At 36.2% G+C, this 24368-nt stretch overlaps 1 protein-coding gene across 1 annotated transcript; it reads left to right on the top strand.

The window, feature by feature from the left end:
- Positions 1–1511: 1511 nt before the first annotated feature.
- KIF14 (kinesin family member 14) lies at positions 1512–22610 on the top strand (the record flags this gene model as incomplete). The annotated part of the gene is made up of 29 exons (XM_082287625.1): positions 1512–2605; positions 2963–3217; positions 4604–4691; positions 6134–6232; positions 7199–7251; positions 7587–7617; positions 7975–8082; positions 9222–9338; positions 9965–10083; positions 10402–10574; positions 10905–11052; positions 11154–11217; positions 11416–11600; positions 12315–12417; positions 12632–12792; positions 13581–13728; positions 14375–14527; positions 15132–15258; positions 15864–15957; positions 16508–16646; positions 17073–17176; positions 17629–17723; positions 18443–18664; positions 18813–18997; positions 19591–19749; positions 20285–20404; positions 21270–21344; positions 21985–22123; positions 22249–22610. The coding sequence occupies 29 exons, from the start codon at positions 1512–1514 to the stop codon at positions 22608–22610; spliced, it is 4920 nt and encodes a 1639-aa protein (XP_082143751.1).
- Positions 22611–24368: the final 1758 nt, after the last annotated feature.

Below are 24368 nucleotides of genomic sequence, written 5' to 3'. Positions count from 1 at the left end.
GTATTTCTTGTTCTGAGTTCAGTTCTCTCGAATTGCACCTCATTCCTTGTTTTAGAACGAAGGAGCTTTTAATGGGGAGTTTCGCTTTTCTACAGACAAAATTTGTGACTATTCACAAGGCACAGCTGTGGCAAGAGGAGGGGAGAACTTACAAGAGTTACGTTAAAGCTGCATGGAAAGGATGGACTTTTCAGAAAACACTAAGACCATTCATAGCTTACATCCGTGTTTCTCTATTTACTGACTGCTAGAGGGAACCACAAAGTTTGTATTTTACTACTCATGAACCATAGTTTCCTGTCTCAAACTGGATTGAGCAATAAATACACTGCTCTGAAATTTTGGTATTTTCCTCACAAGTTGTGAGCTATGAAAACTGCAGTCGTGACATGTGTAAGTGGATGTAATTGCATAAAGTCTGAGAGTACTCTGAAAGCTTGGCTTAAAAGTGCAGCATTAAAGGAAACTTTTGTTGGAGCAGTAGCTAAATGGTTTCTTCTACATCACTTGCTCTCATCTTGCTTTCCTTTCTCCCCCCGACCATGTACTGCTGTTGTTAATGATATTGCAGCTTTTGAAGGATCAAAGACAGGTGACTTCTCGTTGACTTGTAACAGTGAATTAATTGCAGCTGGCAAGTCTGCAGTGGGTACTGATATCAAACCTGTTACAACCCAGTAACTCTGATGCAAGTGCAACAGGGAAAACATACTTTCCTATACAGATTACATATATAGACCTTTTGAAATATTTACTTGTAGAAAGGACAGAGAATATATTTTGCAGTTTTCTTTTGTCCCCTAGGCTAAGTATCTATTGTTTTGCTATGTGGCTATGTACTAGAGTGAGCTAAAATAACATCTAAAGGTGTTATTAATAGTTGTCTTTATTAACTGTCCTATTCTGATACTGGGTTATATATTCCATATCAAAATCCTGAAAAAAATCTGCTTCCCATGTTCACAGACTTCCTATTTAAGGCTAACTGTTGTTCTATTGGAGTCTGTTGCCTGTGAAACTCTAAGTGTAAATAGCTGTGAGTGAATGGAGGCACAATCTGGAATTTCCTTGCTTTAGTAATCATGGTAGATCACTTGGAAGAAATATCCATGGTCATCTTTGTTGCTAAATAGTTATATTGTTCTTTTTACCAACTGGTGCTTCTTTGTAATGGTTGGTTTACTTTCTGAAACAAATCATAGGATTCAATAATTCAAGTCAAATAACCTGCTGTTGTTGGAAGCAGTCATTCAAATATAAAGTAATTTCTTTTTCTTTTAATACTGGAGGTGAGGCAGGATACTAAGTGTTCTTAATGTTTGGGAACGTGTACTGCAGTGTATGTAAGGAGCTCCCTGTGCACCAAAACATAGCTCACACTGGACCTGAACATCCTAAAAAAAATTTTGCTTTGTCTCCCCAGATTCCTCATGAAGCAGCAACTAGAAATAATCCTTTAGGAAAGGTGCTGTACTTGTTAACATTTGGGTTTTCATTTGCTGGAAGACAAGATGCCTATTTACACAGTTCCTGCCAGGAGCCCCGCTGGGACACGATGCATGGCCACTTTGCGGAAGGCTTCCTCGCACAATACCCTGGGCAGCAGCAAAGCATCTGGGCAGCAGCTGAGGTCACAGGTGTTGGGAGAAAAGGATAGTCTGCCTTCGTGTCCTGAGAATAAGACTGAGGAAGTAAATAGGACCTATGTGATTTCAGCTTGTGAAAAAGTGAGTGATGCATCAACTACTTTTAAACTTGAAGGCAGATTAACACTCCAGAGGAGAACTGGAACAAGCAAAAAATCAGTGTCTGGTAGTGACACAACACAGGGCACAGAAGAGCTACAAACAGAGAAAAGACTTACTTTGCGGAGGCGTGTGAGGACTGGGTCCACAGAGAGGAGTAAAATTAATCAGAATATTGTGCCTAGAAAAGAAAATGATGACTTTGATGTGCAAAGAAATGGCAAGGTTACACTTCCACAGAATATTAAGGGTACAGATGGTGTTAAACCAAACTTGAAGTTAACTGAGAATCAGTCAAGTACCAAGTTGCAGCATAACCTGAACAGCAAGGATTCCTTTGGTTTAGTTGGTTGTGTCTGTGAAAATGCTGTTTCCAAGCGCATAAAAGATAAGACAAGCACTGCTGACACAAAGTTTCAAAATGAAGTTCCTAAATCAGAACAGTTAGTTACCTCAAAATGTACTAATGGGCTATCAGGAGAACAACCGAATGAAAAAGGCAATATAAATAAGCTAGCGGGAAAGCAAAGGGTACAGCACTTGATGATAAAACATAGCAGCTTGGAAAGACCAAGGACACCAGCAAAAGTTTCAACAGAAAGATTTACACTGACACCAATGAACAGCACTTCTCAAGATCAACCAGCTCCCAAGCCAACCTCAAATGAACGAACACCTCATCTGCAAATTTTAGCCAAAAAACTCCCTAGTGTCTCCAGCTCTCTTCCTGTGAGTACAGGTTCAGAAACAAAAGTGAACACAGGAACTTTAGCTGAGAGCAGCAGCACTGGGGAAGGTGTTTTCAAAGTGAAAAACAGCAAAGTGATTGTAGCTGCACGGGTGCGGCCCTTCAATAACAGGTTTGTATCCTGGACTTATTTCTGGTGCTAACAGTGTATGTTGATTTCTACTTTGTACTTTTTGAGTTATTTAAACATTGACTCAATAAGGATATCAGATAACTTCCAAGTATGTATTATACTTCATGCAACACCAAGATAAAGATTTTATTAAGACACTGAATTGACTTTATAGGTGTTTGGTCTATTTTTTACATATTCATTAACAGAAGTATTTTGATCCTTAATACCTTTCCTCAAACAGGTATTTTTAGCAATGATCACTGATCTTTTTATTTTCCATTAGGCAGTAGATTGAAATTAGTAACTCAAAGCATGTAGCTTATATTTTTTTTATTTTCCGCACTTTCCATTCAGAGAGAAAACTGAAAACTCATTCCCTGTAATCTCCATGAGTGGTTCAGAGACAACTGTACGAAATCCATCCACAAACCAAGTTTACAGCTTCAGTTACGACTTCTCGTTCTGGTCTTTTGACAAGGGTCATCCTAATTTTGCAAGTCAGGCAATGATTTATCAGACTTTGGCACAGCCACTCCTTGAAAGAGCTTTTGAGGGATACAACGCTTGTCTTTTTGCTTATGGGCAGACTGGCTCTGGAAAATCGTACACGTAAGTTGCTAATAATAATAGTTAAAATTCCATAGGAGCCAATTGTTATGGAGTGTTAAGTCATGAAAGAGATTGTATGGAACAGATTTCAGTGTGATTGAATTGTGTCAAAATGTTAGTGTGTATTTTAAAAATAATTAAACCAATATTTATAGCAGTTAAGCAAAAGTTACCTTTGGAATATGTTTCTGTATCTGACCCTGACTTCTTTCTACTTTTAATGAAGAAAATAAAAACTTTTCAGTTTCAGAAAACCTTTATCATTGCAGAAAGCTTCTCAAACTCTTCCAATGCTGTTTTTCACCACTGTTTGCTATTTTGTGCATGAAGCGACATAGTAAAATATAACATGTTTTTTGGAGAAGACATTTAAGAGATCATTATAATTATGGTCCTTAAGCTTCAGAACTTCAAATAAAGCCAGATGTTTGTGGCACTGCTTATTTGAAATCAAATCTTTGCAAAAAATAATCCCAGATAAGTAACATTTTTAGGGTTTATGGCCACCTGTGTGTATCTTACTTATATTTTGAAATAGAATGCTTAGTGAGCTGTTTGGTTTCCAAACATGCATCTATTAAAATTAGTTTATGAGTTTTATAATTCCTATCAGTACTATAGACTTTTAATAAAGGTAGTTGAGGATCAGAAATGTTTCAGTTCAATTTACAATAAATACAGAATTTACACAGAAGTAAGTTCTCTTTTAAGTGGATGAACTCAGTTTTTACTTACGCTGTTGTTTTTACCTTGGCCTAAAAGAAAGAGAACTCTGAATTGCAATTGTTATCCTATCTGTAGGTTTGTTGGGTTTTTGTTGGGATTTTTTTCTTTCACTTAATGACTTACCTTCACCCCTTTGTGTTTTGAACAAGGCTGAAATTAGTATCAGGGTCCTCTGGTCAAGTTTACACAACAAATTTCTGCTATGCAGCCGTGTGTGTCTCTAGACTGTAGGTGGATTAGTCCAATGCACTGGTGTTCTGCTGTGGCAGAACTCAACAGGGAAAAACTGCACCAGAGCTGGAGATGGGCTTAGGTTACATTGGAAGTCTGCAGAGAATATAAAATGCAGGCATGTTAAGATATTAAACATCTATAGGTTTAGTGTTTATAGTGCAACATATTTTTCAGCTGCTGTAGAGTCTTTATTTTACTTGGGTTTTCAACCCATTTCTCAATCAATGAAATAGAAAATACCTCTGAATATCATCTTGTCCAACTCCACACTTAGACAAGCACCAATTTAGATCAGGTTTATTTCTGTTGCTTTTTGTTGTATAATTTAGAAGTGTATGGCATGGCAGCTTTAGAGCTGTACAGTTAACATTAAAACTATCTATGGAGAGTTACAAAGCTAAACCAGCAGGATTTTTGTAACTGCAGGATGATGGGATTTGATGAAGACCGAGGAATAATTCCAAGACTCTGTGAAGATCTTTTCAATCAAATAGCACAAATGGACAAGGAACAGGTGATATGCTTATGTCATTGACTTTACATTGGAATATGAGGAAACCGATACCTTAGTGCTGATCCATCTATTAGTGTTCATATTTTTTTGCTGATTCAAGTCTTATTTCTATTCATAGCTCTGATTCAAGGGGTTCCCTAAACAGTCAAAATCAACATTGTTTTGCTTCCTTAATGGCAGTAATGTGAGAAGAAAATATGGGCATGATATTTTTCTTGCATCGCTAGACTAGGATTGTTTCCTCTATATTGTATGCCTTGCAGTATGAGATTTATATAGGGAAAGGCAAAACAAAATCCCTGTGAGCTCCCTACTTTCAGTGGAGGCAGTAAAATAAAGCTCAAAAATATGAATTTATCATTAAACATCACGTATCAAAGCAAAATACATTGTAATAATATTCCAATTCTAGTATTCTAGCTGAAACAAAAAATAACTACCCCCACTTTCTTTGTATTTTTTTCTCTGTGTGGTTGGTTCCGTCTGTAATGACTGACTTGCAGTTCAATAGACCTTAACATTCAGTTAATCTTATTCGGGCAAACTTTTCCATTTTTAAGTATTCCAAATTTCTTTACTGCTTTATATTTGAATTCTAGACTTTGAATCCTAATACCTGTGAACATGTAATATTCTAACCCTAAAGCAGATTTGATAGACACTGAGGAATTTAAGAAAGTTATTTATTGCTGAGTTTGTTTATAAAGTAAAACTTCTAAAAAATCCAGAGCTTTTTTTATTCCTTTGCTTTTGCATTGTAAGTGATTCCGTGGCAGTGAATTGTCTTGAGTCTTGTCTTTCTGATTCCAGTGCTTTAGGGGTTTTGCTGCAGTCTTCCTTGTCTCTTAAAGAAAATTCCATTTTATTTGAAAGCAGAAAGACAACCCAGATGCCTTCAGAGGAAAAAGATGTGTTTTCATGGCAGTGTTGTTGTGGTGCTTTTGGTTTTTTTAAATTGTTGTAGGCAGAATCAAAGTTTACCTTCCCATTACGTCATTCTGTTCCAGTCAGGATGTTGACAACATCAATCCATGTGTTCCCTGTGACAAATACCGTGCTGTAGAAGCACAATACCTAAAGGAAAGAGATGAGTGCAGGTGCAAACAAAACTATGGTTTTGTGTACTAAAAACCCAACGCTGAAACTTCTGAAGTTGATAATGTACTTTTTTTTTTAGTGCTTTATAGCTTCCATCTAGGAATATCTATGGATGGAATTCCAATGAATTGTATTTTTGATCTTAGCAGTGAGGTTACAGTAAATAACCTTTAAGGGTCCCTTCCACCCCAAATTATTTCATGCTATCATTTCTCTTGGAAAGTCCCTTCAGCACAAATGTTTATAACATTGAAAATCAGGATCTGGCAGTTTAAGTTAATTTTTGAAGTAAAGGATGATCAATGTGTTTTGTGGACTATATTAATAACTATTAATTTTATTAGGTCTTGTATCATCTTGAAATGAGCTTCTATGAAGTATACAATGAGAAAATTCATGATTTGCTTGTCTTTAAAGCTGAAAATGGACAGAAGAAACAACAAGTAAGTTGCTCACAGAATCAAGTATCTGCATAACCTCCAAGTAGTGGCATTTATTCTGAAACAAAAATGCACAAATGACAAGTGATCATTGTTTTTTGTCTAAGTACATTAGTTGTGAACAATGGGATTCAAGTAAAAAAACCAAATAAAAATATTACCACATGACTTAAAGCAAAATGCTTGGCACTGGAGAAATGCTAAGCAATGCTGAAATAGAAACAAAATGATTTAGTAGAATCTATCAAAATATTTAAAATCTTCCCTTATCTGCAAAATGAAGATGATCTTATCAGCCTTTATAAAAATCCTTCTAGGATAGTATATATCTAAATCTCCAGGCTGTAATAAGAATCTTCAGTACAATATGATTTGAGTTATAGTCCTGTAATTTAGATGGAGTTTTCTTTTTTTGTTGACTGGTTGTCTCTCAAGGAGCTGGAAGAGGTGGAAGAGAAACAAGATTGGCCTGATTAACTAGTTAAGGATCACTAGTTAAACTAGTTTAGCTAGTTTTTAGTGTTTGTGTATTAGAATATGTAAAACCATAAATTAATGAAATTTGTCTGAAGTAGTGTATGTAGGGAAGGAATTTATCATGACTGATTTATCAAAGAAAAGTACTTCCTATGCTTTGACATTGAACACTATCCAGGCCACTTGTGTGTAAACTGAGTATTAGTTTATGATAAAGATGATATGCAACATTCAACTTGCTGTTGAAATAAGTCATTTAACCTAAGCTTGGGACCTAGGTGGGTTTGTCACAAAGAAGTTGAGGCTCTACTCTCTCATCTAAAGCAGGAATGCTTTCACTCTGAGTTTTGCCGGTGATTTTGGGGTAAGCTACTTAGAAACATAATAGTTTTATATTGCAGAATTTTTTTTTTTTTAATTTAAGATATTCCTGAGTGCTAGATTTAACTACTACACTCCTAATAAATTTTATTTTGAAATTATTCTCATCAGCTTCGTGTAAGAGAACATCCAGTTTTAGGACCATATGTGGAAGGCCTGACAGTGTAAGTCTTAACTGTACTTATCTTAATAGATGTGTGGTGTAATCCTGAAAGAGTGTGATGATTATCTTGATGGTCCATGAAAACTTGTGTACTCACCAGTAAATTAAGCAAGATCCCAGTGTTACGTAGTTTTAGAAAAATGCATGATTAGCTTTATATATTGTCTTTATTGCCTTAGCAAAAAAATGTGTGGAAGTCTCAAGACAAGTGAAGCTTTCATTGTGTATTTGTTTTCTGTTTGTAACTGGGTAAATGTTTCAGAACTCAGGTAGCAGGGAAATCTATAGAAAGAAAACTGTCTGAATCCAAACTTTTCTTTTTCCCCCCCATTCTAGGAATGTTGTCCGTTCTTACTCTGATATTCAGGTAAGAGATATTTAGTTACCAAAAGGGGATGCAAATATTTCTGCCTGCTCCTTTTCTGCTTACTGCTGAAAAATAAATTCCATGGATGGGAAGCAAATCCTTAACAGACTGTCCAGTAGTCTATGATATTTCAGCTGATTCTGTAAAAGTGTGATGAAGACTAGTCTTGTATAATGGAGCCGAGTAGATTTGTACCATCAAGTGTCACTGTACACATGGTTATTTCTAAAGTTTAACTTCCAATTCCTCTCTTACAGTCATAATTTGTGTTACTAACTGTATTTGCAAACATTTAAATATTCAGCTAACCATCCATAGCAGGGTTTGGTTTCACATTCTGACTTTTGTCTCCTACAGAGTTGGCTTGAACTAGGAAATAAGCAGAGAGCAACAGCTGCTACAGTAATGAATGACAAGAGCTCTAGATCTCATTCTGTCTTCACCCTTGTCCTGACACAAACCAAGGTATTGCTGGGATTTTTTTATATCTGTTCAAATCTGGTAGTAAAAAGTTCTTTTGTGTGCTGCCTAGAAAGTTGTGAGAATATACCTGAAGAGCTTTGAGTAAAGCACAGGGCATTTTAACATGGCTTTCTACACAGCAAAACTTGTTTTATTTTACATGCTTTGAGTAGATTCTGATGTCTTTGTGCTAAGTATATTTATAGCAGCAGTATAAATATGTCTAGGCTGACAGATCTAGGAGTAGTTCCAAGCTTCTCAGTGTGACTTTTGAGATGTAACAGGAATCCTAATTGAGGCCAGATTGAATTTCACATGGCTGCCAACACATCTTAGCTTTTTAGAAGGTTAGGCTGTGCGAGGTGCGTGGCTGTGCTGAGTTCCTGCAGGCAACAAACTGGGGCAATGGTAGGAGATGCAATTTCTGCTCAGTTTCAACACACTTCACTGAATAAATGTTTTCTTGCTTCAGGATGCCTCTTCCCCAGGTGTCTCCAGGATATAGGGACTACAACTCCTCATCTGAGTTGCAGATGCTTAAAAGACAAAACCTGACTTAGTGATGTGAGCCTGAAGACAGAAATGGAATAGGTAGAGCTCCTAAGGAGTCTACAGATTGTCAGTTTTCTCCATTGACAAATGACTTGTTGGTTTGGGAGTTTTTTGTTCTTGATTGGTTTATTTTTTTGTCCCAGCTTCCTGGATTTTCTCCTTTCTTCTTCCCCTTGCCATTCTCACCACTAGATTATTGATTTTTCTCTATCATAACTTTTTCCACCGACTCCTTAACTGATCTTCATTGGTCTAAGTCAGTAACAGCTTACTGATTTGCATGTTTATTGGATAACTGCAATTGGATTGACTGCAGTCATCAAACTTCAGACCCAAACTCCTAGTTTGGTAATCTGTTGTGTTTGCAGTTTATGCTTATGCAGTTATTCAGCCACAATCAACTGATACTATGGTTATAAGTCTGAGCTTAGTCTCCTTCAAGGGATGTACACAAGGTATCCTATCAAAAGTTAAAAGTTAAATGGAAGCATGAAATTTTTATGTATTTAATGTGAACAGCTTGTTAGATTTCTGCTTGTCCTCAGGCTTTTTATTTTGGTTTGAATGCCAGCATTTCCCTTTCTTTCCAGGTAGAATTTGTGAATGAAAAACAGTGTGATCGTAGGCTTACCAGTCACATAAATCTAATTGATCTAGCTGGCAGTGAGTGCTGTACAAAAGCTCAGACCACTGGAGAAAGGCTGAAGGTAAATCAAGAATGGAAATCTGTGGAAAAGGTTTGACTCCTAAGAATACCCTTAAACTCCAAAGCATGTTCACCTAACTTTTGGGCAGGAACTGTAGCTATAAAAGGATATATGTAGCCCTTATGCTTGTCAGTATTACATCACATTTTGCTAGTGAGGGTGAGTGGCCTGAAGAAGCTGTTTGGACTGTGCAATGTGGCAGATCTTGCTTAGAACACCTTTCCCCATGTTATGCAGGTCTAATGATCCTGCAGGAGGAGTGAGAGGAAGCTGTTTGTGTGACTTTGGAAATCATGAATCGAATATCACATGGAGCTGAGGCTTTCCCCTTTTTGGGGGCATCTAATGAAATAGATTTTTCTAATAAGAGACTTTATTTCAAGCTCTCTTTGTAAGTTTGATGGTTCTTAACACTACTTATTTTAAAGGCAGCCTTTGTTCTTTCCAAATGAAGATCCAAATAAAGATGCTCTTGCATCTTATTGATCTTGTACTAATTGGTGACATTTAATGTGGTACATCTGTAGCATACATTGAACAAACATAATTAATCAACAGTACAGTTGATAACATCACAAAAGAAGCTGCAACTTTATTATAAATATATTTATTTTTGCTTTGTGTAGGAAGGTGTGAGTATCAATAAATCACTGTTGACCCTTGGAAGGGTTATTTCTGCGCTCTCTAAACAGTCTCAAAATGGAAGGAAAATGTTCATTCCTTACCGGGAATCTGTCCTTACTTGGTATGTATATTTCAGAGTTTTTTATATAGAAATAGAGGCTTTCTGAGATTGTGGTTTTCTCATCTCTTCATGAGGCATCACTTCCCATCCTTTCTCTCGCTCTCTCTCAAATGACCTGTGGAGGGAAGATATCAGCCTGTTGCATCAGATATAGACCAAACAGGAGCTTGGTTTGTGTTTTAAGTAGCTAACAGTCTCTCTCAAATAAGTAGCAACACGCTGGGTATTTTGTATTTAATCTGTTCCACTTGGGAAGTTTTGAATTTTTCTGTCAGTGTGAGGGCCAGGGATTGATTGCTGTTCTCCTGTCTGATGAAGGTTGTTAAAGGAAAGTCTTGGTGGGAATTCCCAAACGACCATGATTGCCACAGTGAGCCCAGCTGCCAGCAGCACGGAGGAGACACTCAGCACCCTTCGCTATGCGAAACAGGCTTGTTCAATTATCAACATTGCTAAAGTAAATGAAGATGTAAATGTCAAACTAATCAGAGGTGAGATTGACATCTGCAGTCTTTCAGGGTTTTCATTTCATGTGTGTTTAGCTTATTTCTTATAAGAGTTCTTACTACTAATAATCTGTGGTGTTGATTGACTGCTTGTCAATTAGACTAATACAACTTCTTCTTTTTAATATTATTGTTCTTTGTGAGCTTTTTTTTCCCCTAAATATAGGTGATATCTTAGGCTACACTTGAGAACTAGAAATAGAGAAAAGTGTTTGGTTTTTAATTAAATAACAGGATGAATTTTGTACTATTGTACTGAAGTGTATTTTGCCTTCATTTTTTACATGTACTGTTTGTCTGGTTTGTCTAATGTAGAATTAAAAGCTGAAATTGAAAAACTGAAGGCAGCTCAGAAAAGTGCTCTGAACACTGATCATGAAAAATACAGGCGTTATTTGCAGGAAATAACATCTCTGAGGGTAGAACTGCACCAGCAGGAGAGGAACATGGCAGAAATGCAAAGGTTAGGCACTCATTAATGTCTTAATTTAAAATGGAAATGGTAAAATTTATACGCTGTAATTTTCCTCCTAATATATTTTGTTATTTTCTCTGTATATTAAGGGCCTGGAAAGAAAAACTTGAGCAAGCAGAGAAAAGGAAATTGGAAGATATAAAAGAATTGCAGGTACATTTTTTTTCTGTAGGACATAGTACAGAAAATATAACCTCAGCAAACCTTGCAGAAGAATGAGAGTAGCTGTAAGATTTGGTTTCCTTAATGCTCTTCTTTTAACAGATTGCTATGGCTTCTTAGAAAAATTTAATATGATACTTGAATGCATAAAATAAATTGTTTTTTAAGGCAGAGCTCTTTTTTATCTAGAAAGCTGGAATTGCATTCAAAATGGACAATCATTTACCAAACCTTGTCAATCTCAATGAAGATCCTCAGCTTTCTGAGGTGCTGTTATATATGATCAAAGAAGGAGAAACTACAGTTGGAAGGTGTACACCAAATTCAAAACATGATATCCAGCTTTCCGGAGTGCTGATTGCTGATGACCACTGGTTTGTAGTGTTCTTTATTTGTACTTTAAGTTTCTTCTCGCTCTTCCCTTTCTTCTGGAGTCACTCTTCCTTCTGGCAGTAGCAAACTATAGTTTTCTAGCCAAGAAAATACTATGTAGGGATATTTTTTGTACTGCTCAATGATTAAGGCAACTACCTTCTGTTCCCTCTAGAAATCTGTTAACCAAGGTAGTTTAATTTTTGTTCATTTCATTCATGTAGCAAAGTTTTCTTCTGCAGCATTTCTGCATGAATCAGTCCTGATCAAATGATGCTGCGTGATAGATAAATGTTACATTTAGTTCAGTGGAAAGTGAAATGCCTTGACAGTTCTTACTTTAATAAAAATAGACAGCAACTTGACTGTACTGCAGAAATATTGCTCAAAGTGCATTTTATGCAATTGATCCCTAAAAAAATGCTGTAAGAAACGTAACTAATCAGTTATTAAAAACATGAAAGCCACATTATCAAATAAATGCGCAGATGGCAGGATATTGTAGTAATTTTTTAGCGGTGGATTCTTAGATATAAATATAGGTTCTCTACCAAAATATAGGTTGTTGTTCATTAATTGTGTTGTACCTACGTAGTATGAAGACGATACACAGAAAAACAATAACAGAACACTATCTAAAGCCTGAATTTTAGTTTATTAAGAAACATCACTTGCAATTGTGAGCTACTGATACTGTAAATGTTTCTTGTTTTCAGTGTTATAAAAAATACTGCTGGCAAAGTAAGTATTATTCCACTTAGAGAAGCCAAGACATACGTAAATGGGAAGTGCATTTTGGACCCAACAGTTCTGCATCATGTAAGTAATTGATTTGATAATAGTAATTTTTGCATGTGTGGGTTTCTTTGCTTTGTTAGTATTTCAACTTCAGACTGCAAGTTTTCTGAGAATGCTCTGTAACCATAAATATTTGTCTATTTCTCTTTGATTTCTAGCTTCATCTGCATGTTGTAAACACTGAAAATTTTCTTATAAATCTAAAAGTTTTAGGAGGATTTTTTTTTCCCAATAGGGTGATCGAGTAATCCTTGGGGGAGACCATTATTTCAGGTTTAATCATCCAGCAGAGGTTCAGAAAGTTAAAACACCTTCTTGTGGGACTACATGTTTGCATGATGGTCCAAAAGATTTTGAATTTGCAAAGAATGAGCTGCTTATTGCACAGCGAACACAGTAAGTATTGATTCTTCTTGTTCTGAAACTAAGCTCAGTTGCTAATTCAACCATGCAGTTAGTTTTAGAAATAACTGAAGATTATTAATTATTTCACAATGGGGGTAGTTGGAAAATAGCAACTCCATTTATAATGGAAGTCACAGTCACAGCTGAAATGATGTATACCTCTAAGGTTCAATCACCACAAGCTAATCCAGGTACCAAGAATGTAGACCACTATTAAAGAAACACTGAGCTCCAGGGGGTCTCAGAGTAGTGTATCTCTTTAATTATTTTCTCTCCAAGCATATGATGAGTCTGAAAATGACTTTTGATGTTTTAAAGAGATTTAAAGTCTGAAAAGTAAATCCCTTAGGAAAATGAAAAGAACGCAAAGTAATTACCTGAGTCTTCTGTGATGGTGGAGAGTTTGAGAAACAGTGAAGTGTTATTTGTACTTACTTCATTATAGGGAGTTATTAAACTGTAAGTCTCATTGATTTAAAATTTAATTTTGCATCTTAATGTGATTTAGCGAGTTTCTATTGCAGTCTTTAAATCTGTGAACAGTGATGTAATAAAATAAAAATGGAACTTGAGTGGACTTTGAAATTCTGGAATGTCTTCCATATTTACATTGGAAGTGTCTACATTTTGTCCATGAACTCAAAAACATGCAAAATATGAGAGTTGTTTTGTTTGAAAAAAACCTTTGAAAAAAACCCTCATGACAGAAAAAAAGCTTATAATCTTTATGCAGCTTATAAGAGATAAACAGCAGCAATCTAAATGTATGACTCTTGTAGGCTTGAATCAGAAATTGAAGAGGCACGACTCAAAGCCAAGGAGGAAATGATGCAAAGTGTCCAAATAGCAAAAGAGATGGTTCAACAAGAACTGACCTCACAAAAAGAAGCGTATGAAAGCAAAATAAAATCCCTGGAAGCAGAAGTGGTAGGTTGCCATTGCATCATTACATAAAATATATCAATAAAGTAAACCAGAAACTAGTATGTGTGATATATGTTTGTTTGGTGCTTGGTTGGAGTTGGTTTGTTTGTGTGTTTTTGGTTTTGGTTTTCTTTTTCTCTTGCATATTATAGCAGCATTGTAGGGAATGCAAAGCCTCATTCTTTAAAAAAAAAGTCAGCCTTAGTAACACAAGAAGTTGTGAAGTGGTTATTCTCTTCAGAGTTATTCCAGGGATTGTAACTTGTAAGCAAAGAAAAATACCTACAGTATCTACCTTATTGCATGAGGCTTTTAAATCACTATACTGGATTAATTAACACAGATTTTTTTTCTTTTCAAGCTTGCATGCTACTTTGTAGTTGTTTTTTTCAATACGGTTACAACATGCATGAGTTGGCACAGAATATGTAAAACATGGTAAAACAAAAATGATGTATCTTATATCATACATACTCTATAGAAGACCTAAGGTGATGCTTCTGGACTGGGGATATAACCATTGCTGATGTTGGGCTGTGTAGGTCACAGAGGCTGCAAGTTTTAAATGTGTTGAATATCTGCCTGAGGGGTGGGTCAGAAATGCTGTAGAAGCAGTATTCCTTTTCCCATGTCTCCCTTTTGATACTAGAGAGAAGAATCTCGTAAGAAGCAAATCCAAGAACTGAATAACCAAAAAGCCACAACTAAAATACAGGAGCTGGAGAAGGCAAAGAAAAGCCTTGAGCTAGAACTCCACTTCAATAAGAAGCGTTTAGAAATGGAGACCTTAGCCACCAAGCAGGTAATTGGAAAAAAAAATGTTTTTAGGCAATAAGCTGTGGTTTGTTTGGGGGCCTTTTTTTGTTGTTTGTTTTTTAAGAATCAGTTATTGTAAAGGAAATGATTTAAAGTACTTCTGTGTGATTTTATGCATAAGACCTGATGTTTTGTTTGCAACCTGACTATGGTAACGTATTAATGTTGGGGATTGACTAATGCTGACCTTATTTCTTAAATAATGTGGATGGTTTTGTTCTTGCACCAAAATTTAGCAACCGTTGCCTTTGGCAAAAGTTATAACTTCAGACATTAATGTAAGTAATGACTGAGTCTTTGGCTGGTGTTCATATATATATCTGACTGCTGCAACAAATGCAAGTTTTTAAAAAAGATGTTCCTTTTTAATTCCAGTATTTTTTTGAGCATTGCAATATGTTAGCAAACCCAGAAAACTGTCAGTTTGAAAATTAATTATTTTATATCAGTATAGCAGATGTCCAGTATAAAATTAATTTTGTTAGTCTTTAAAATGGCAGGAACAAAAAATTTAGCTTCAACAAACAGCAATAAGAGTTTTAGGTTTGTTTTTTTTTGTTTTTTTTTAATCACTGCCCATTTTCCCCCAGGCTCTAGAAGACCATACTATTCGTCATGCAAAGATAGTGGAAGCTCTGGAAGCTGAGAAGCAGAAGATTGCAGAGGAAATACACAGCCTTCAGAAGAATCACAGAAGTGGGAATAAACCAATGATGGGTATGTATATGCATAATGTTGCAAAGGCAATGCTGGCTTTTCTTTTGCTCAGTGGGCATGGGCAATGGGTGCTGATACAGGAACTTTTTCTGTTCCACTAACACTTCTCTAGTGATCCTGAACAAGAAGAGCCTTCTGGTTGTTACAAACTTTTGCATTCATCATCTATATGTATTGGACTGTGTTAGAAGTTCTGTTTAATCACACTCAGGGTGGTTAGGTGGACATACATGTAGTCTGTATTTATCGCAATTACTTAAGAGTCCTTCCCTCTCTGTCTCCACTGGTCAGGCATTAACTCATTGGGGAAACTGGAGTAACAGAATTCATTTTGTTCAGTTTCCTGCCTTGGATTAATAATAATAATATAGTGTCTGGTCTTATGCCTCTGTTTCTGAAATACCTTTTACCCAACTGTTTAAAAGGGTTATCTTGCCCAGGAGGGTTTTTCCCAATGTATTGGAAATTATTGGAACTATTGTTGGGTAAATTACGTTTGTGCTTCTGGGTTGCGGGTTTTTTTCTGCTTAATCTTTTTTAACCCTAAAGTTGTTCCATCACATTGTTTGGTTCACTAAATCAGTATCTTCTATATTCTTTATTAGTTCCACTGAACTGGAAGTCTCTGAAGCTGTCTGTGATGATTAAAGAGGCTAACGCCATTAGTAATGAATTAGGGAAAAACACTGTTTTCTGCAGGTCAGTATCTGAGTTACTTAATTATAAGGTGTATATGTAATGGATATATAATATTTATATGTGTATTTACACATTATAAATATTTACATATTTATTTATATATATATTTATGTATATATTTGAGGGTGGATTCTGGATGTGCAGTGAGCTGTTGGTGTTTCTTTTAACAGTCTTGTGCAATTGAACACGATAAATGAATTTTCCAAGCTAGCGTTAGCTAAGTGTGTAGTTGAGCCTTGTTACTTTGAAATGGGAATTTCTAATTTGAATTTTAGATCAAAACTTTAAAGGTAAGCTATAGACCATTAACTTTGAATTAAGTGGGCTTTGGAGGTGAATTTTCTGATGCCTATGTCCATCTTACTTCGGTTCACATATCAAAGTGGTCCTAAAGCATGTGAGATGCATAATGTCTCAAGAAATTTTTGTGCCCCATTTTTAGTCTTCATTTTAGTCTACCTACTAGTACCTTTTTTATTTTTGCAATATGAATATGTGTTTTGTCTTGATTTTTTTGTCTTCTTTTTTTTTAACTTTCTCCAATTCTTAGGCATGACAAAATTGATGATAAAACAGGAACAGTGTCCTCTATTCAGGTGCAGGTTCATAATATCAAACTGGGAATAACAACTTTTTGGAGCCTAGAGAAATTTGAGTGTAAACTAGCAGCAATGAAAGAACTCTATGAGGTCAGTAGCAATTGAAGAATAACCACCAATAATCAGTTATTTTTTGTCAAAGATAAGATTTTGATAATGCATACAGAAGGAAAATCTTGTGGTTTTTTGAGTTTTATGTGATATTAAACAGCAAGACACGTGACTACTTTTTAGTAAAAACATGCATATGCACTTGTCCATTAGACAAAAAGAGTACAGTGGAAGAAAATGGCTTTATTTGGGTCCCTTTGTGTAGAGAGTAAGAAGCAGTAAAACAAGGACTGCTTTGTGAGTCTTTCGGTTGTTCAATTGTTTTAGGTTCTAAATGAAAATTTAGTTTTCTAAAGGTATCACTTGAGTTTTCATTATTATCTTCTACTTATCCATATGTTGACTACTTTATCACTTTTTTCTGTTTAACCCTCCTCCTCCCCTGTGTTTTCTTTATTTTTTCAGAGTAATGATAGAAATAAAGCCGTTGTTGATGTGTTTTATGATCCTGCTGACGAGTGGGAACCTGATCTTTCAGACAGCTCAGTTTCCTCGCTTTCCAGAAGAAGGTACAAGTAATTTGTAGCTACTCTTCTACACTTAAAGCAAAAACTTGTGTAATTATCTAAATATGCTTTTTTTCCACTCTCATACACTGTGTCATCTGATGACTCTTATCTTGTATTCACTCATTCTCTTGGATTTCCTCATGGACAAAAAAAAGGATCAAAAGTTGTGTGTAGAGCTTTCCAAATCATGGGTCATCTATGTATCATCAGTGCAGAGTGAAATGTGTAGTTTTTAATGTTTCCTTCCCACTTCTATACTATCAAAGCATTGTTTTGAAGGAGTAAATTGCATATGGTCTGGGACCTTGTATTTGAAGTTTTAGCCTTATAACAATATTTATAACTGTCTTGCACACTTTTGCAAGCTGTAGCTCATCATGGAAATGCTTGACGAGGAGAAATTATTTTCTTTTCAAGGTTTTTCATGTTTTTATTTTATCATCCTTTCTTAGAAGTAGAAGCTTCATGAAGAACAAGAGAATTTCTGGATGTTTGTCTGAGATAAAATTGCAATCTATTCAGAATAAACAGACTTCCTATATATCAGGTACTTGCTATATGGCAGAACACCTTTCATTTCATACTGACAATTCAAACCGACTACATGCATAAAACATAGGTGCTTCTAATAGTTGTTTAGAAAGACCACTGTGGTTGGAAAGCAAACTTAAAAATGTCCGGTTTATGATACCTTCAAATTCATAATGTCAAGCTGTTAACAGTAGGGGTGTCTGTATATTTGGTTATCCTTTGTTAGGGCAAAAACTTCCTGATCAGCACTAATTTAAGAAATTTACCTAAAACATTACTCTGCTTAACTATGCGGGGTAACTGGAGAAAGAGGCTGAATCCTGATACAGTAATATGGACACTTCATTTGCTTGTGTTGTTGCTATTCATTCAGTTACTGAGGCTTCCCCAAGCTTTTGGCTGGGTTTTACAAACCTTTTTTTTTCTGAAATATCGAATACTTTAGTCTTCCAAATATTTGTGTACGTTCAGTTATTTTAGATTGGCTGGATTTTATTTTCTATTTCTCTCTGTACATTTGATTGTTGACACAAATGTATTCATGTTAAAGAATTTCACTATGGAATTTGTCTTTGTACTAACTGAATTTATAAACTATTTAGAACGTGGTACAGGTTTTTTTTATGAATTAGTGCCTTGAGTGAGTGTCTATATAAAAGTCATTACAAAGACACACTGACTGCTCACTCCTATGAAGAGTTTCTTGCATGTATGTTTTGCTTTTACCTCATACAGGTTCACTGAACAAGTCCAGCATATGCCCAAGCTTTTCTGAATTGTTTCTTCCTGGAATTTGCAAAGAATCTATAAGTTCAGCTTTAGATTTACTGGAACAGAATCACGAAGGAGGAAAGAGCATAGCAGATAGTCTCCTAACTAATTTGTTTATAATTTTTTCTGGAGCATCTGCCATTTCAAAAGCCTATGAACAGCAAGATGAAGAATGTCAGGAGAACTGTAAGTGTCATTTTCATAGCGTTTCAAACATTACTAATGACTTGTCATTCAGATGCACAAGCATTCATGTGTTTGTCAGCCACAAGAATTAACATTCCAATGTTCATTTGCAAAGGAGATGGATCTGATAGATCTCTTTCTCTTGTAGTTTTCTCTCTTGATCGTGCTGCTCAGTCCTACAGCATCAGAATTATCTCTGCTTTTGACCAGATTGTGCTTATAAGTAAACTCTGGCTTAATAATGTCCAAAAGTGTCCTGGATCTATAAAAGTTGATGAAGAAATGAAACAGGAAATAAAGAACTTGGGAGGTTATTTGCAGTTGCTGTTACAGGTAAAGCATATTAAAGAGTTCATCTGTGTGTAGAGAACTTCTTTGCATTAATGCAGTATTTATTACTGGCTTGCTAAAAACACTTAAATGTCCAGCGTGTGTAATGACAAATCAACACACCTAGGGAAGATAAATGGCCAAGGTTGCATTTTTTTCTGGCGAAGCTGGTAGTTATATGTGCTAGTGGAGAGTAATGCAGATCTTCCTGTGCCCAGCCCCTGACAGAAGCATTGGTTCTTACTCATAAAATGGTAGAATAAAACACACAGTGATAAGAGCAAATGATAATTTAGACTTTGAAGTGCTGCAGTTTAGAAACTTATAAACCAGTGGCCAGTGAATATTACTTTTGTTCATGCCATAGCCTTGTGAAGTTGTTTTTTTTTTTAACTGTGTAGTATAATGGTATTGTTGTTTTGTGGTTGCAAGGCATGAATTTTTAGCTGTGATAGATAAGCCATTGGAAGCAGGAAGATGTAAAGCTGAAAATGCCTGAGCATTGTGTGCTACAAACTCTTGCTGTATAGCAAGTATATGTTCTTTGACCAGAGGTGCTTTCTGGCATCAGTGAATGATGTGCCTTTGTTTCCCAGGGGTGTTCTTCAGATATATCCTCGATGGTAGCAGAAGCATGGAGCAAAGTAAACCAAACAGTAAAACAAACAATGAAATACACAGGACACTTGGCAGTAGTCACAACAGCTGATATTTCATTCCCTGAAGAGAACAACATTCCTGCCTCTAGTCTGCAGGTGAAAAATGTTTCTTAGAAATACTGATTATGAATAGTAATTTTGATGTTGAGGTCACACTTGCTATGAGTAACTGTAGTCAGAAGCAAATTGTTACATATAACAACTTCATCAACTGAATTAAGTAAATTTAGAGTTTATCTAAATACTTCATATTTATAGTGAAAATAGATGTATTAATAACCTTAACATTTTTTTTTCCTTAAAAGCCACATCCTTTAAATCTGCATAACTTAAACCTATGAAGAGAAAGTAGTGTATGGTGCCTTTAGGTTTGTACCTGCACTGAATTATACAAGTCTATCTGTCTCACTGAAATTCACTATTTATATTTTGGTAATCTGTGCTTTAAGTGCCACATTGAATTTACAGAAATCTGACTGAAGTTCTGTAGTTCAAGGAAGACATGTGACTGAAGAGACCTGCACTGAATAATTAGCTCAAAATTGTTTCTAGCCTACTACAGAAAATCTGTTTTAACTCAAGGCCGCATCAGATTCTTTAATCATTGCATTTTGAACCTTTGTTTTAAAAGGAATTTGTACTTGCCATTTATGATGGAGTAGGCTCAGGTCTGGAGTGTCTCATTGATGCTGTACAGGAGAAAGCAAGAATGGTACAGAAAGAACTTGTGAAACAATGTCCACAAAATGAGGTGAGATGAAATTAAGGTTATAAACTACTACTATATCTTGTAGACACTTGATCATGTTTTGTTTTTTGTGCTTCTATTTTAAATCATGAAGATGATACTATAGGGAGTTATACAAAATAGAGAATAAAGTATAAGCACCATAGTTAAAAAACATTTCTGTGGCTGAAACTTCTAGTTGGCAAGTTAGGGTGCCCCTTGGACATACACCATTTTCTTAGTGGGTAAGCCCTTTTGACAGAGAGCCTGGCTGAATTCCAAGAAAATACTCAGGAAGGACTGGAATCTTCTGAGTGATCAATTGTTCCTCTGAAGGAAGGCAAAACTTTCTGCCTACTCTGGTTTTCACTGTTGTCATTCTTAATCCTACAGACAGTAGTGAAACCATTGAAAATATTTTATTTCAATGTGTTTGCTTAGCTCCCAAATACTTCATGTTTCGAGCAAAAGGAACTGAGCACTCTGCTTTCTGAATAATGCTGTTTGCTTGCAGCAGATTCTTAAGTGTCTGCAGGACTTCTGTAAAGGTTTGTCTCTGATGCAAGTAATGTGAAGTTGGAAAGAAAACACCAGAGCTACCCCTGCTGCTTAGAATGGCAGTGATACAAAATTACAGGACAACCTTTCTTTAGCGAATACTTAAATATGTTCATTTGATCCTCCCATAGTGAGGGGTTTAAAACCTTGCAGATGTAATTAATGTTTTCTACCAGTTAATGTTTTCTTTGAAAAATTGCATGTTAAGTTGCAGAAAATGTTACTTCTGCTTTGGATATTTCTCTCTTTAGTATGTCAGTGTTCGTTCTTATCCTTTTAATGTACTTTGACTTGAATAAAGTGTACAATATAATTAAAAGTTTCTTTGTAGATTCAAAACCGAATAAAGGATAATGTGGTGGCATTAGCCAGATTCCTTGAAAGTAACATGTCTTACTGCAGAAAGGTAAGAGAAATGTTTCAGAAAATGTGTGCTTTGAGTCTGCTATTTAAATTTTAAGGATGCATTTATCTAAGAAGAGGAGTGTGTGTATATATATATATGTACATACTGTATATTTACGATTGCATGATAACACTTCCTATCAAGCATCATTCCTGTGATTGGAATGCTAACTTTCCTTGCTGCTGTATTTCCACTCAAAGCTCTTTAATTTTACTTAGGATAAAGAATTTCTCGAGGCACTTATATCTTCCTTTTTGTGCTCATCATGAACAGCCTAACTACCTGTTGTGCTTTCTTTTTAAGCTGAAAGTTCAGCAATGCTTGTGTAACTGTTTTATAACTGCTGCCATAGATTATGACCATAATTACTGGTATTTTGAATTAAAGCCAGGATAGATGATTTGATCTAAGAGCCAAGCATTTCCTGGATTTTAATGTCACTTGCTTTTTTCTTCTTTTCCTAACCGTGTTAACAATGTGCACTTCTTTTCAGTGCTATCTCACTTCTGTGACATGATATCAATTTGATTTTGTTTTAGTATTGGCTTGATCTATGTGACTGAAACCATAATAGGCATGTTTAGTAGTTAATATACTTTGATGTATTTGGTTCTCTTTAAACTGCTCTTTATTAATACAGAAAGAAACAGGATCTCAGTTGCCAGAAGAAGAATCTCTGTATCGAGAAATAAAGAAAAGCACTAAGATTGCTGTGAAATATTTGGAATTGGAGCAGTGCCTAACTGAAGTCTGTCAAATTGTTTCTTCCATGTTGCAAGGTATTTAGCTGAGTTACCACCTGTAACCTATGGGCTACAGGAGACTTGCAAAGCCAAGGAGAGGGCTATTTGGTCTCTCTTTGCAAAATGCTGCCTTTGATTCTTCTTGTTTCTGTTTTTCATAGGATTATACAGAAACACCAGCCCTCTCAGGAGCTTTGCAGAAAATATTTCTGTCATAGCTGGATATTTTAACAACTATTTCAGTTTATTTACCTTGTCTTCTGTGAACAACCCTATCCAGAAAATGCATGTGCCTTTTATGAACCTGGATGAATTGGACTCTCTGGTTGATTCCCTTATTCTGAATTTTGAACTTGAACAAGGACAGCCATCACTGCAATCTCAAACTATTTGTAATGAAACTACTGAGGCTCGAGGAGGACAGGTTGAAACAGGTCAAGTAGAATTTTCTTGGAAATGGAATGGGATTCCAGAATGCACACAGACTCCAGAGCCTTCACCTGGTAGGATAGAATGGGTGTAAAATGTTATTATCAAGAAATTAAAGAGAATTCTTTCCTATTGTAACATACCACAAAAAGCTAAAATTTATTGCTAATATTATTAGTGAGTGAGTGATGTGAAAGTAAATGCCATGATTGTATGAGGATAAGTACCCTATATTTCACCAAAGAAAAAATACATTCCTTAAGAGGCTGTTAAACTTCAAAATAGAATTTCTTCTGTTTTAATAGAAGTGTGTTACTACCTAGGTTTATAAGAAATAATTTAATTTTTTTGAATTTTTGCTTCACCTCAGCTGCATTATGATCTGGTAATGCTATTGCAACTTGAAAGTAGTTTTTTATGCCTTTTTTTAAACAGAGCAAAAACTTTGTATTTATTTATGTAGAGAAGGACAATGAGAGATAGTAAAAGTACTTTACAACCTTATTTGATGAATGCTTTTTTAAGTGGTTTTTAGTTCATTGAAGAATCTGGACTTAAAGTATCACAATGATGCTGTTCTTCAACATGATCTGAAGTAAGTTTGTGTTGGGTTCATTGCTAGTGAGTTAGCTTTTGATTGCTCAAATCACTTTAACCACTATTCATACTGGAATAGAGGCATATCGCTTCCTGAATAATATATAAATTATCCCAGGCTGTAGAGAGCTTCCCAATCCATTACTTCCGTGTTCTTTCTATCATTGTTTAACATCTTACTTTTAGTCTGCTGGCTGGAGTTAACAGGAAGGATGGAAATTAATTTGCATGGGTTTTAGAAGGCCTGGACTAAGCACAATTTTCTCACAACAGTGCTGAGCAATTTATACAGTAAAACATAAGGTTTTTTCATAGACATTAACACTTCTGTTGTGGTTTAAGCCCAGCTGGAAACTGAGCACCACACAGCCATTCCCTCACTCCTCCACCAGTGGAGGAGAATCAGATGGGTAAAAGGGAGATAATTCCTGGCTTGAGCTATAGACAGTTTAATAAGAAGAGCAAAAGCCACACTCACAAGCAAAGCAGAACAAGGAATTAATTTACTGCTTCCCATGGTATTCCCCATGGGCTGCAGGGGATTCTCTGGTCCCATGCCTGGAGCATGTCCTCCCTTGCTTCATCATGGGGGTCGTGGGTCCTTCTCACAGACTGCAGTTCCTCATGAACTGCTCCAGTGTAGGCCCTTTCCACAGGGTGCAGTCCTTAAGGAACAGCCTGCATGCATCCCTCATGGAGTTAAAAGTCCTGCCAACAAACCTGTTCTAGCATGGTCTCCTTTCTCCACGGGTCCACAGGTCCCTGCCAGGAGCCTATTCCATCATAGGCTTTCCCTGGGGTCACAGCCTCCTTCAGGTATCCTGCTGTTCCAGTGTGGGATCCTCCATGGGCTGCAGGTGGATATCTGCTCCCACATGGATCCATCCACAGGTCCCACTCTCTCTGAGTTGTGTTCACGCTGGGGTTCTGGAGTGTCCAGTACAGCAGCACAGAAACAGCAGTGATGCCCTGGCTATGTGCCAGTCTCTGTTCGTCACCACTGCTGTCCTCAAAATGTTCCCAGGCACTGCAGAGTGAGGGGATCAGCAACACAACAGCAGGGAAAGCAAAAAGCAGCCACTGATGAGCACTACACTAATGAACTGTAAAGCATCAAGCCCAGGGCAAGCACAGGAGTCTGCCCAAAGCAGCCAAAGAGCCACAAAGGCTGTAAATTCCATCTAACACATTCCAATCAGATCTGTTGTTATCTGAAACCCTTTGAGCCCTACATTGGGTGCCAAAGAGGGCTGCT

This window comes from Coloeus monedula (genome assembly GCF_965178545.1).
Source record: "Coloeus monedula genome assembly, chromosome: 9".
Classification (NCBI taxonomy): Eukaryota; Metazoa; Chordata; class Aves; order Passeriformes; family Corvidae; genus Coloeus; species Coloeus monedula.
This window is presented reverse-complemented; position numbering and strand designations above follow the sequence as displayed.